The sequence below is a fragment of the Lutra lutra genome, chromosome 1 (assembly GCF_902655055.1).
Source record: "Lutra lutra chromosome 1, mLutLut1.2, whole genome shotgun sequence".
Lineage (NCBI taxonomy): Eukaryota > Metazoa > Chordata > Mammalia > Carnivora > Mustelidae > Lutra > Lutra lutra.
The window spans coordinates 124,014,680-124,028,410 of NC_062278.1; the positions used below are offsets into that span (position 1 = coordinate 124,014,680).

At 34.8% G+C, this 13,731-nt stretch overlaps 2 protein-coding genes across 4 annotated transcripts in view; both read right to left on the reverse strand.

The window, feature by feature from the left end:
* The window catches only part of SLC15A2 (solute carrier family 15 member 2), a 40,740-nt gene extending 38,930 nt beyond the window's left edge, over positions 1–1,810 (reverse strand). The window contains 2 exon segments of the mRNA XM_047735533.1: positions 60–234; positions 1,736–1,810. Of these exon segments, the coding sequence (XP_047591489.1) occupies positions 60–197 (138 nt within the window). The 5' untranslated portion in view covers positions 198–234; positions 1,736–1,810.
* Positions 1,783–13,731, reverse strand: part of EAF2 (ELL associated factor 2) — a 43,173-nt gene continuing 31,224 nt past the window's right edge. For 2 of the 3 annotated variants that reach the window (XM_047735518.1, XM_047735499.1), the window contains one exon: positions 6,908–8,275. Coding sequence is in view for 2 of the 3 variants with exons in the window: in XM_047735499.1 (XP_047591455.1) it covers positions 8,229–8,275 (47 nt within the window). In the remaining variant the exon portion in view is untranslated. Of the gene's footprint in view, positions 1,896–6,907; positions 8,276–13,731 lie in introns of those variants that run through there. The other variant, XM_047735507.1, reaches the window with a different exon arrangement.

Here is a 13,731-nt window from a genome sequence, read left to right on the forward strand (position 1 = left end):
GTAGAACCAAAAGAGCAATTCTGTTCCTGTCAGGAGGAGACTGGAATTTGGGGACTTACCGGAGTTGGCTTCTTTGGAGGGCTGAGAAGTCGAGGTGGTACCTCTTCAGTGGAGACAGGTGAAAAAAGAGTTTCCTTGGACTCATTTTTCTGGAAAGGATTCATAGCTGGTTCCTTACTCTCACTCTCCTCAAGCATTTGGCTTCGGTAGGCAGTTGGGACAGCTGCCAGCCTACTGTAAAAACGGGCACTGGGAGTGGACTAGGTTTAACCCTCTGTGTGTCAGCTTTTAGCAGCTGCCTGACCCAAAGCAAAGCACAAAGCTATAGGAAAAGAAAGGGTTAGGTCTCAGAGACTAGTCAAAATAATGATTAAGTAAAAGGTTAAGCATCAGGAAGTAAGAGTAACATATCACAAGATGGGGCAAGACAGTGCTGGAGAATTACAGAAGAGTACAAAATAGCTGAGAATACAATGCCTCAAGTATAGATTTAAAAACTGATTTCAGGAAAAAAAAAACCTGATTTCAGAGTCACAGGAGCGGCCATTTATTGAACATCTATTATGGCCAACAAAAATGTATATGTAATACATACATATTTCATATATATATATATATATATATATATATATATATATATAATATCTACCTATCTACCTATCTACATTCTAATTCTTAGCACAATCCCCATTTCATAGGAACTAATATCTTAAGAGGTTGAGCAATTTGTCTAAAGTTACGTGGCCAGCAAGTGGCAAGTCTGGAATTTTAACTGTCGTGATTGATGGGAGATTTGTATCAGTAATGCCTATGGTCATTATTCAGGAATGGAGGGTATGCAAACAGGAATGTAGGAATATAGAGGAATTGAAATGCATTGAAGAGGGAAAGTCATCACAAAATTGAATTTGCAAAGATAGAATAGATGTTGATTTTGGTTTTCAACATAATAAAGTTCAACTAGAAATAGCCTATAAACAGTTAAAGAGGTGGAGCTAAAGAAAATGAGAAAAAAGGTTTGAAGATGTACATTTGAGAACCATTCTTCTTTGCTAAATTCATTCCTTGTGTTTTCATCACTTCAAGATGAATCCGTAATTTAATTGATAAATGAAATTCAATTTGAGCAAAAATCATGAACTATTTTTTTTTTTAGAAAAATATTTTATTTATTGAGAGAGAGAGAGAGAGTATGCATGCACATGAGTGGAGCGGGGAGGGACCGAGGGAGAGGAAATCTCAAGATTTCCTGCTGAGCATGGAGCCCTATGCGGGGCTCCATCCCATGACCCTGAGATCATGACCTGAGCCAAAATCAAGAGTTGAATGCTTAACCAATGGAGCCACCCATGAACTAGTTACTTCCTAGATACTATCACAAACATAATTTTCATTAATACTTAGTAGATGAACTCCCAAATGACTCCAGAATATAATATTTAGCCTTTATCAGAGGAGGAATAAAAATGGGTATTATGATGATAGATGCATTTAATACAGTAAGTTGATGGAAAAGAAGAACAAGAGTATGATGCCTTTCCAGTTGTCAGTGAAAAGAAAAATGAAAAGAAATGCCAGAGAGCTATAAGAAAAATGAGGGTTAAACCAACAAGATCATAAAACAGGAGAATTATTTTATTTGAGAATATGAGAGAGAACCTATAAATTTATGCCTTGAAAAATTCTTAAACTACTTATTTAACTTGTTGATGAATAAGGCCAGAACAAACTTTACCTCAGACTTTGACCTTGTCTTCTCACTCCTCATCGACCCTCTCTTCTGCCAACCTTTAACCAAAGAAGAGTCCAGCTTCATTTTTGACTGTGGCATTAATGATTAAGCTGTAGTTATTCTTTCCAAAGGTATTATACCTTCTGACTTAGTGTGGTTAAAACTTTAAATGCATCCCCCCCCCCAAAAAAAAACCTTTAAATGCAAAACAAATAAATAGTCATGATTTACTAATCAAATTAACCTCAAGATGCTTTGAAGATCTAATTATATCAATGGTTCCCCCTGCTCGGTCCTATACTTCTAGAATAGCATTTGACCTGGCAGAGAACCTGTAGATACAATGCACCCGTAGAGGCATTGCACCAATTCCTTTGCGCTAAAAGGTACCCCTAATACCAAACTTTAGAGTATTGGAATTGGTTCTCTGGTACTCTTTTAGATGAAATTCTCCTTTTGATTATGGCAGTATAATGCTAGCATTCATAGAATCAAATAATATCAGAGATGGAGGGAATCTTAATCTTGTCCTATGTAAACTAAACTTCCCTGATGGTGAGAGTGATATAGGGTAATTCATTCACATATATATATCTATTAATTCATATATATGTTTTTATATATTCCAGAACAATTCATACACACACACACACACACACACACACACACACACACACACACACATGTATGAATGTAGGCATATGTACACACACATGTGTACATACACATATACACACACAGATTTGCAGGCCTTTTTCTTGAAAATACTTATTCAATAGATTTAAGTAGGGATCCAAGAACCTCTGTTTTTAAGAAGCACCTCTAGTGATTCTTATGACAGGAATTTAGGGAGCACTGGTTTGAAATCCCTCTCCTAGTCTAGCTTACAGAATACTACAGGAAAGCTCAAAGCTCAGAAGGGGCAGAGCAAGGACTAGAACTCTAACCTGCCATGGCCTATTCTAGAGCTCAATCATACATCAAGATGTCTCTTACACGCTATCATTTTTGCTAAGCTGAAATCAGACAGAAGAATAAAAGGGAAGAAATCAAAGAGAAAAGCAACTCCTGGACAGAAATTAGCACAAACTCTTCAGAGACAAAAGGGGTAATAAAAGTGGAAGAGTCTAAAATATCAGTAATAAAAGTAAGAAATATTTATGGCCTCAGTGAGTGTATCAGCAGATTGATACTTTACACTCATATTCAGAAAGGAGACTAAGGCTCTAAAATGATAGATACTAATATAGTCAGAGAGAAGAGAAATAAGAAATTAAAAGAAAACATGTTTAATAAGGTATATGAATATAGAATCAGCACACAAGGGGCACCTGGGTAGCTCAGTCAGTTAAGCATCTGCCTTTGGCTCAGGTCTTGATCCCAGAGTCCTGGAATCGAGCCCTGCATCTCGCTCCCTGCTCACTGGGGAGTCTGTTTCTCCTTCTCCCTCTGCCCCTCCACCCGCTTGTGCTCTCTCTCTCAAATAAATATATACAATCTTAAAAAAAAAAAAAAAAGAATCAGCATGCAAAAACAAGTTGTACTTAAATATGACCAAAAACAAAAAGAAAAGGGAATTTTAAAAGTGATACCAGCTATAATTGCATAAAAATACCTAGGAATAAATCTAATAAAAGATAGCCAAGACCTCAACATTAAACACTATAAAATATTATTGAAAAAAATTAAAGATCTAAATAAATGAAGAGACATACCATGCTCATGATTTATAAATTTTGTATTATAAAGTTGTAAATCTTCCAAATCAACCTGCTGTTTAATACAAACTCCCGTAGGTTTTGTGAGTTGTAGAAATGACAAGATGATTTTTTAAAATTCATATGGGGATGCATAAGCCAAGAATAGCAAAGGTAATTTTGAAGAACAATAGTGAAGGACTACTCAGTATAAGACTTATTATAAAACTATTGTAATTAGGGGCGCCTGGGTGGCTCAGTGGGTTAAGCCTCTTGGGCTCAGGTCATGATCTCAGGATCCTGGGATCCAGTCCCATATTGGGATCTCTGCTCAGCAGGGAGCCTGCTTCCTCCTCTCTCTCTCTCTCTCTGCCTGTCTCTCTGCCTACTTGTGATCTCTGTCAAATAAATAAATAAAATCTTTTAAAAAAACTGTTGTAATTATAACAGAGTGGAATCAACACAACAATAAGGCAACAAATGGAACAAAACGGACATCAGAGACATACACACATGCCGAGGTATCATTAATGGCAAAGTTGACTCTGCAGTGCAGTGGGGGAAATAATGGTGCTTTCATTAAATAAACACCATCTGTATATCCACATGGAAAACATAATTTTGGCCCCTTATCTTATACCATATGTAAAAATAATTCTATATAGATTGTGATCTGTTTTTTAAAAAAATAAAGCTTTTAGAGAAAAACATCTTTATGTTCCCTGTACAGACATATTTTAAGATTTTTCAAATAAGACATAAAATATGATTACCATAAAAGAAAAACAATTGATATTTTGGACTACATTGGATATTGGATTTTGATTATAAAATTATTATAAATTTATAATATTACAAAATTAAGAACTTTTGTTCACCAAAATACATGTTAAGAGTGAAAAGACAACTTACAGAGTGGGACAAAATATTCATATATCTGTCAAAAGGTTTGTGTCCAGACTACATAAATAACTCCAAAAAATCAGTACCAAAAAGATGCATGTCCAGGTTGTTTAGTTTCCTATTATAAATGACACTATCATAATAACTTTGTATATAAGTCAAATATATCTGATGGATAAATACCTAGAAGTGAGATTGCTAAGACAAAGTATGTCTTTATAATTTTTAGAACTGCTTATTCATTTCCTTTGCTCATTTTCTTAGTGAGTTGGTTCTTCCCTTCTTGTAAGTTTACAAAATCTGTATTATTGATATTAATGCTGTCATTGTCTGCATTGCAAATATTGTTTTCTATTGACCTTGTATTTGGACTTTTAAAATTAAATATAACTTAATATGCACAAATCTTAAGTGTAAAACTCCATTTTTTTTGTATTTGTGTAACATACAACCATCACCCAGATAAGATTTAAAAAAAAATGTATTTCTAGTACCTCTGTGCTGAAATTCTTCAGAGAATAATACTTGCTGCTTCCCTCTGTCTCCCAAACTGTCCTCCTCCAAGGTAATCACTTTTCTGACTTCTATCACCACAGATTTGTTTGTTTTGAATTTCATATAAATGGAATAATACTGTTTATATTCCTTGTGTTTGATTTTTTTTTGCTCAACACCATGTCTGTAAGACTCAACCATTTTGTTGTCTGTAACAAGATTTCTTTTTCCTGTTGTTCAGTAGCATTCACTATTCTAATATGACACAATTTATTTCCCCATTCTTTTGCTGATGGACATTTGGGTTGTTTCCAGTTTTAGGGTTTTTTATTGTCAACTTGGTTTAAGCTAGGAAGTGTTTCTAAGAATCATCTTCTCTGGTTGGGTCTAGGCCGGAAAAACTTGAACGAGATTAAAAGTGGAAGCGAAGCAGTATGTATTACTTGGAGCAGTCAAAGACTGGGCAGAGGTCCTGGTTAAACACCTTGAACCACAAAGGCTTTGTCTTTTGCTGATGGAACTGTGTGTGTAGGGGAGTGAGTTCAAAGTTCAGGCTATTTCCAAGTCTTCCCAGATTTTACTTTTTATCAGGCCCTTTTTCAGTGTCCTGCGCACAAGCACATAGCCCCAGGGTTAGTTAGGAATGAATGAATAACTTGGGGCATCTCTGATCCCTGCTGTGCATATGCACAGCCTTAGTTAGAATGTCATCCCCCCAGTAAGGATTGCAACCTCAGGCTGCTAGGGCTAAGCTCTTGCCTCTTCTCCACTGGCCAGCATCTGAGAGGTCACTTCCATGTAAAATGTTGCAGGGCATGAATGTCACCTACTCTTACAAATTGAGTGAGACTCCTTCATGAAGGTAGGGTAGGAGAGCTATCAACATTTCTAGAACACACTTTTTATGATATTTTTTCCATTCTTGAGTTCTTAATTTTGACTCATCTCTTATTAAACTGGAAATTACTGAAGTAATTATTATAGGAATGGTATGTGAAAGATATAATTCCTGAATTCTGACATGTCTAAGAATGTCTTCTTACCAAACTATGGATGACTGTTAACGTATACACTATAGGTCACACTCATATCCTTGTGCAAATGCAGCTTTCCTAAGTTTAGTGCTTTAGTGCAGTGTTATGCAATGATTCAAACCCATTGATTTTTGTTCCTTTGTAGCCAACTTACTTTTCCTACTTGCAAGCATATATCATTTTCATTTTCATCAAACCATTCAGAACAGGCAAAATAAAATGATATTGTGCTTATGTCAATTAACCTTATTATAGTAATTATTTCATAATAAATATGTGGACCAAATCATCACACTGTACACCTTAAATTTATACAGTGTCATATATCAATTACATTTCAATAAAGTTGGGGAAAAAGATAACTGCTTGGCATCATGTCAGGATCATCAGATGATTCTGGCAGAGAACCTCCTATCTGGTAATCTGTTTCATCCATAGCTCCCTGCATTTCAGTGTCTGAAAAAACAGCAAATGAGGAGGTACAGAGGCATGGAAAATATTATTTCATTCCTCTCTAAACCACTTATATTTATCCTTAAAGGGTATAGAGAATGATACTCTAGGTATTCAGACCATAAAAAACATGTCTTTAGGAACATGTTTCATTTATGGGGGAAATATTAAGGGGGAGAAAGGAGGAGGTGTTCTGACTGCAAAAGAGAATATAATGTTTGAGAATATAATGTTATGTAGTTGGCATTATCAACTCAGACCACCATGTACTCATTCCTGGTACAGTAATCACTAATCAAAGAAATCTTAGCATAATAAGTTTCAGTAAAAACCATTATAATTTGTATTACTATGTTAAAATGATAAGCATGTTTTATTAGCTACATTAAATATTTGAGCTTGTTTTAGTTAAGTAATAAATGACATAGCTATGGTTCTCAGATAATGGTTGATGAATAAAATAGATATAAAAATGAAGTTAAAAATAGATTAGCTGAGGGTAGGCCAAAGAGAGGAAGGGAGAGAGAAGAAAGTAAGAGAGATTAAAACCAAAATTTAAAGAATTAAAAAAAAAACACAGAAATTCCTATGGTAAAGGCAATTATGACAAAATTTTTTATTGAACTTCAACTGTCGAAACTTGGAAACAGCCAAAATTCTTTCAGCAGGTTAGAGAATAAGTAAACTTTGGTACATCCAGACAATGTAATGCTATTCAGTGAAAAAATGGAATGAGCTATGAAGCCATGTAAAGACATGGAGGAAGCTTAAATGCATATTTAAGTTAAAGAATTCAGCCTGAAAAGGCAGCGTACAGTATGATTCTAACTATATGACATGCTATAAAAGACAAAACCAAGGAGACAGTAAAAGCTCAGTGGCTGCCAGTGGTTGGGGTGGGGAAGGAGGAATAAATGAATAAGCAAAACAAAGGATTTTCAGGGCTGTGAAACTATTCTGTATGATATTACAGAGGTGGATACATATCACTATATATGTCAAAACCCACAAATTGTATAATACAAAGAGCGAACTCTAATGCAAATATGGACTTAGGTGATGACGTGTCAACGTAAGATTCATCAATTGTAAAAATGTACCATTCTGGTGCAGATGTTTATAGCGGGTGAGGTTGTAAGAGGAGGGGAACAGGGAGTATATGAGAATTTTCTGTACTTTCTGCTCAATTTTGCTATGAACCAAAAACTGCTTTAGAAAATGCAGTTTATTAAAAAGAAAAAGAGAACGTAAAAAAGGAAAAAAGAACTTGCTGCTGGTCAGTGGCTCTCAACTATAATCTAATATTTATCATTTTCTCCATATTCAAAAATACTACAGATATAAATATTAATTATATACTTAACACAATTAATTGCTTATTTTTTCTCAAAAGCAAAATATTAAAATGACAAAAAATATTATAAGATATACAAGAACAGTTTTTTCATTAAAACGATTATCTAGCTTTACTTTTACCCTAAATTATAGCTTAATTTTGTCAAGAATTAAAGTATTCTCAACCAAACTTTAAGGACTATCAGATATAAAAGGCTCAGAGATATAATTAAAACCATGGGCATTTATTATAAATCAATTGTTTTGACATTTCACAATTGTGAGACATCAGTATTTTAAAAGAGAGTATTAAACTTGTACACTTGATCTGCCATTTGTTAACTAACAACCTGTGGGCAAGTTACCTAATGTCTGTTTTCTCATCTGTACAGCCTAATAAACAGAAAGCACATGAAAATGCTAGTACTTAAAAAAGGTAAAAAATATAACATCAACCAAATTTAATTTCTTTTATCATCAAATGTTAAGATACATTTTCTTCAGTATTAGGAATCTTTATTCTTAATATAAAATAAATATCACATCTTACAAATTTTATATTTATAGCTGAATGTTTCTTCAATCATCACTGTCACTTCCTGATTCACTCAGCTGTAAATCATTTCCTAAAATAAAAAAAAATCAAAACTGTAGTAATTAAGTATTTTATATTTTCATATTCATTGTATTTACTTCTGGATAACATAAATATCATGCAAAATATAACACCATGGGTGAACCATTTAGCCACCATTTTGTCACTAATAACTAGATTGCTTATCCTATAATTTAGTCATATCATTAGTAATTCCAAAAATTAATACTGCTTGTAAAGAATACACCATCAATCTTCAGCATAGTTTTATCACCTGGCATCTTTTTTAGTCTTCTTTCACACACCAACACCACCTTCCTTTGTTACTCCCACTGATTTAATTACATCAGATAATGAGAAAAAATGTGGTTTAGAAGATCAGCCTAAATCATTTTGAAGAGTGTAAAAATGTTATGCAATTTTGTACTTAAAATTCAGTCAAAATATTAAATAGTATATGAGTGACTCATCATTGGTTCTGTTTATAATTCAATGATGTGCTTATAGCAATGGAACTTACATTCCAGTGGGGAGACAGAGAGTAAACAAAGAAATATATAATATGATGCCAAGTAGGGATAAATACTATGAAAAATGAAGACAGGTATGAGAAGAGTGGTGAGAAGTGCTATTTTAGACAGGATAGTTGATAAGGCCTCCTTGAAGGGTGGCATTTGAATAGAGATCCAACCATAGAGAGAAAGTCCTATTAATGTGGAAGGAGGGCAGATACTTTCCAGGCTCAGGGAACAGCACATACAAATGCCCTAAGGCAGAAGCATGCTTGCTGTGTTCTCTGACAGCAAGAAGGCCCTGCAGCCAGAGTGGAATGAATGAGGAAGAGATGATAGGAAATGAGGTCAGAAAGATATCCAGATATCCAGAAGACAGGTTTATAGGTTATGATAAAAACTTTGGATTTTGTTTGAAATGTAATGGGAATTCATCAGAAAATTTTAAGTAAGCAACTGACTTGAAATGTTTAACAGTGAATATGGGGCGCCTGGGTGGCTCAGTCATTAAGCGTCTGTCTTGGGCTCAGTTCATGATCCCTGGGTCCTGGGATCCAGCCCCACATCGGGTCTGTGCTCTATGGGAAGCCTGTTCTCCCTCTCCTACTCCCCCTGCTTGTGTTCCTTCTCTTGCTGTCTCTCGCTGTCAAATAAATAAAATATTAAAAAAAAAAACAGTGAGCACGCTATAATGGTATGTATATACTATAATAAACTATAATTGTATTGCAGCTTCTCACATAAATAATACAGGCTTTGACTCAGGTGGCTCAGGTGGAGGTGGTGCTAAGCAGTTAGGTTTATAGTATAAAAACAGAACTTACAGGACTATCAAAAGTACTGAATATAGGCATGAGAGAAAAAGAAAAGTAAAGAAAGACCCCAAGTGTTTCTGATCTAAACAACTAGATGGTGGTGTCATTTACTGAGATAAGAAATGCCAGGGGAACAAGAGTTGTGAGAAAAATCACAAGTTCAATTTTCAACATGACACATTTGAGATACACTGTAAATATTCAAGTAAATATATTGTAGGCAATTGGATATACAAGTCTGGAGCTCTAGGTAGAGGTTACTCCTGGAAATAAAGATTTGGGAGTCACTAACTGCAGGGGTTTCTTTGAACACATGGGACTGGATAATACCATTTGAGTAGTAAATTAAAATGGTAAAAACATTCTCATATTTTTAAACTACTCCAAAATCAACAAAAAGCTGGCATAATTTGAAGCTCATACCCAATTTAAGAGGAGTAGTTTCTAGGCCATAAATAAGCTGTTGTAAGAGAGCTCAGTCCACTGCATGAACTCCAGAACTATTACATTATTCAATAAAGAAATTTGCTAAAGCTTCTTTTGTGTATCTGGTTCCCAAGACCATTTTATACTTTTCAAGGATTAAGTTTCCATGTATTACACAACTATTCTATGGCATAAGAATGTTCAACTTGATACAATGTCATAATAAGTTTCTTAGGTCAAACCCAAATGTTCCAAGTTCCACTTCTGTTAATAGACTTCATGTTGTACAGGTCATATGCATATATTACCATGCTGTTGAAATGTTTGGTTAATTTTGAAGGCATCAGATTAGCCTGTGAACAAGACATGCTGGTAAAGGAAACACATTTCCAATCGAAATGGTAATTGTGACTTGGAAAAAAGAGTTTACCTATAGCAAATGCACACAGACTCCTAAGCCAATGGTTTTCAATGAGAAAAATACTGTTCCGTTAGAGATGTTACAGAAATTTATATGAAGTGTTGCTTGTCCAGATGATTTGCAGATTGCTAGTGGCATTTCGTGGGAGGGAATTTAGGAATGGCAAATGTCTTACAATGAATGGACCAGTCTTGCACAATAACGAAGTCTATTACATTCTGCAAAACTTTTGAAAGTCCAGTATTATATTCATGTACGTGGAAGACTTGTTTGTAATCGTAAGGTGGAACCTAATTTCAGTTTTATAAACTAAAGAATTCTTTTACACAGATTTAAAATTCACTGAAATTTACAAGGATGGAACTATCATGTAAACTGAAAGAATACTTTGTTTTTTCCAGAACTTTACAAAGATTTTCTTTATTTAATTGTTTTGGAAAACATATTAGTGATATCAATGCTTTTCTAATCCCTATTTCAACAAATTAAATAGAAAAATTGTTGACATTATGAATGGTATGTTGTCTTGCTTTTCTTAATTCTAAATTGATTCATTAAAGATTTCAAGCTATATTACAAAGCTGTAGTAATCAAAACGGTATGGTACTGGCACAAAAATAGACATATAGATCAACTGGACAGAACAGATGGCCCAGAAACAAAATCACATTTATATGGTCAATTAATCTATAACAAAAGAGGCAAGAATGTATAATAAATGGTGCTGAGAAAATTGGGAAAATATATGCAAGAGAATGAAACTGGACCACTGTCTAACATCATACACAAAAATAAACTCAAAATGGATTAAGACCTAAATGTGAGACTTAAAACCATACAAATCCTAGGAAAGAGCATAGGCAGTAATTTCACTGACATCAGCTATTGCGACATTTTTCTAGATACATCTCCTAAAGCAAGAGAAACAAAAGCAAAACTAAACTATTGGGACTACATCAAAATAAAAAGTTTTTGCCCAGTAAAGGACCCATCAACAAAACAAAAAGACAACCTACTGAATGGGGGAAGATACTTGCAAATGATATATTCAATAAGGAGTAAATATCTAAAATATGTAAAGAATTTTTATGACTCATTACCAAAAACCAAACCATTACATTAAAAAATAGGCAGAGCCAGTAGAGGCAGGAGCTACTTACACCAAATCCTGCTTCCCTCTACATGGCAAGTGCATATTTACTGGGGCAGAACTGACTCTGAGCTGGCAGAGTGGGCCTCTCCCCCAGAAGACCAGCATAGGCAGCACTCTGCATGCATAAGTCTACTGATTATACAGGGCTTCAAAGCATCATCTTTAGTTCCGATGGGAATAGAACCAGGCTGTAATTTTTTTTTTCTTCCTTCTCCCTCCCTCCCCGCACCTCCACCTTTGGAATCAGGCTTATAGTTTTTGTCTGTTAGTTTGTCTTTTTCTTTTCTTTTCTCTTTTTCTGGATTAGGCTTCTTTTTTTTATGTTTCTTGTTCTTTTTCTTGCCCCTTTCTTTTTCTTTGGAATCAGGCTTATAGTCTTCTGTTTGTCTCTTTGGGGTTTTTTGTTGTCATTGCTGCTTTTCCTTTTCTCTCTCTCTCTCTCTCTCTCTTTGTTTTTGAATCAGGATTTCTTTTTAATTTTTTTCCACTTTCTTTTTTTTTCCAGGCTTATTTTAACAAACAAAGCACACCCTGTTAAAGTCCAAACAAGCAAGCAAGCAAGGAGGAACCCTGCAGAGGACTGATCCGTGGGAAAGAGCAGCCAAAATGCAACAGCAGAGTGCACACAGCATACCCTGGAAACACTTCCTGAAGCGCCAGCCCTTGGAGAGTGTATGACTCTTTTTTAATATAGCATTACTCTCAGGTACAGGAAACATAATAAGCTTTCATAACTCACAAAAGACAGAAACTGAGCCAAAATAACAAGACAGAGAAATTTTCCCCAAAAGAAAGGTCAGGAAGATACCACAACCAGGGACTTGCTCAAAGCATATATAAGCAATATGTCTAAACAAGAATTTAAATCAACAGTTATAAGATTACCAGATGGACTTGAAAAAAGCATAGAAGACACCAAAGAGACTTGCTGCACAGATAAAAGGACCTAAGGCTAGTTGGGCTGAAATTAAAAATGCTATAACTGAGATACAAAACAGGCTATGTTTGGAAGATGGAAGAAACAGGAATGAATAGGTGATACAGAAGATAAAATTAAAGAAAATAATGCTGGAAAAAAGAGGAAATTAAAACTATTAGATTATGAAGGAAGACTTAGGGAACTCAGTGATTCCATAAATTGAAAAAATATCTGTATCATTGGAGTCCCAGAAAAAGAAGAGTGGGAAAAGGGGGCAGAAGGTTTATTTGAACAAATTATAGCTGAGAACTTAACTAATCTAGGGGAAGGAAACAGGCATTCTAGTCCAAGTGGCACAGAGAACTTCCCTCAAAAATCAACAAAAACAGGTCAACACCAAGACATATTATAGTGAAACTTGCAAAATACAAAGATAAAGAGAGAATTCTGAAAACAGCTCAGGAGAGAAAGTCCTTAGCCTATAAGGGTAGACACATAAGGTTAGCAGCAGACTTGTCCACAGACACCCGGCAAGCTACAAAGGACAGGCATGATATATTCAACTTACTAAATGGGAAAAATATGCAGCTGGAAATACTTTGTCTAGCAAGACTGCCATTCAGAATAGAAGGAGAGATAAAGAGTTTCTAAAACAAGCAAAAAATAAAGGAGTTTGTAAAAACTAAACCAGCTCTGCAAGAAATTAAAGGGGACTCTTTGAACAGGAAAGCAACGAACACTAGAAAGAAACAGAGACAACCTATGGGAATAGCAACTTTACAGGTAATACAATGGAACTAAATTCATCTTTCAATAGTTATTCTGAATGTAAATGGACTAAATGCTCCAATCAAAAGATACAGGGAAGCAAAATTGATTAAAAAAAAAAGTCCCATTGATAATGCTGCTTACAAGAGATTCATTTTAGACCCAAAGACACCTCTAGACTGAAAGTGAGGGGATGGAGAACCATTTATCATGCTAAAGGACATCAAAAGAAAGCAGGAATAGCCATACTTATTTCAGACAAACTGGATTTTAAACCAAGGACTGTAGTAAGAGATGAAAAAGGACACTATATCATAATAAAGGGAGTCCATCCAACAAGAAGCTCTAATAATTGTAAATATTTATGCCCCTAACTTGGAAGCAGCCAAAAATATAAACCAATTAAAACAAACTTAAAGAAACTCATTGATAATAACACAATAATGGTACAGGACTTTAACTTCCCATTCACA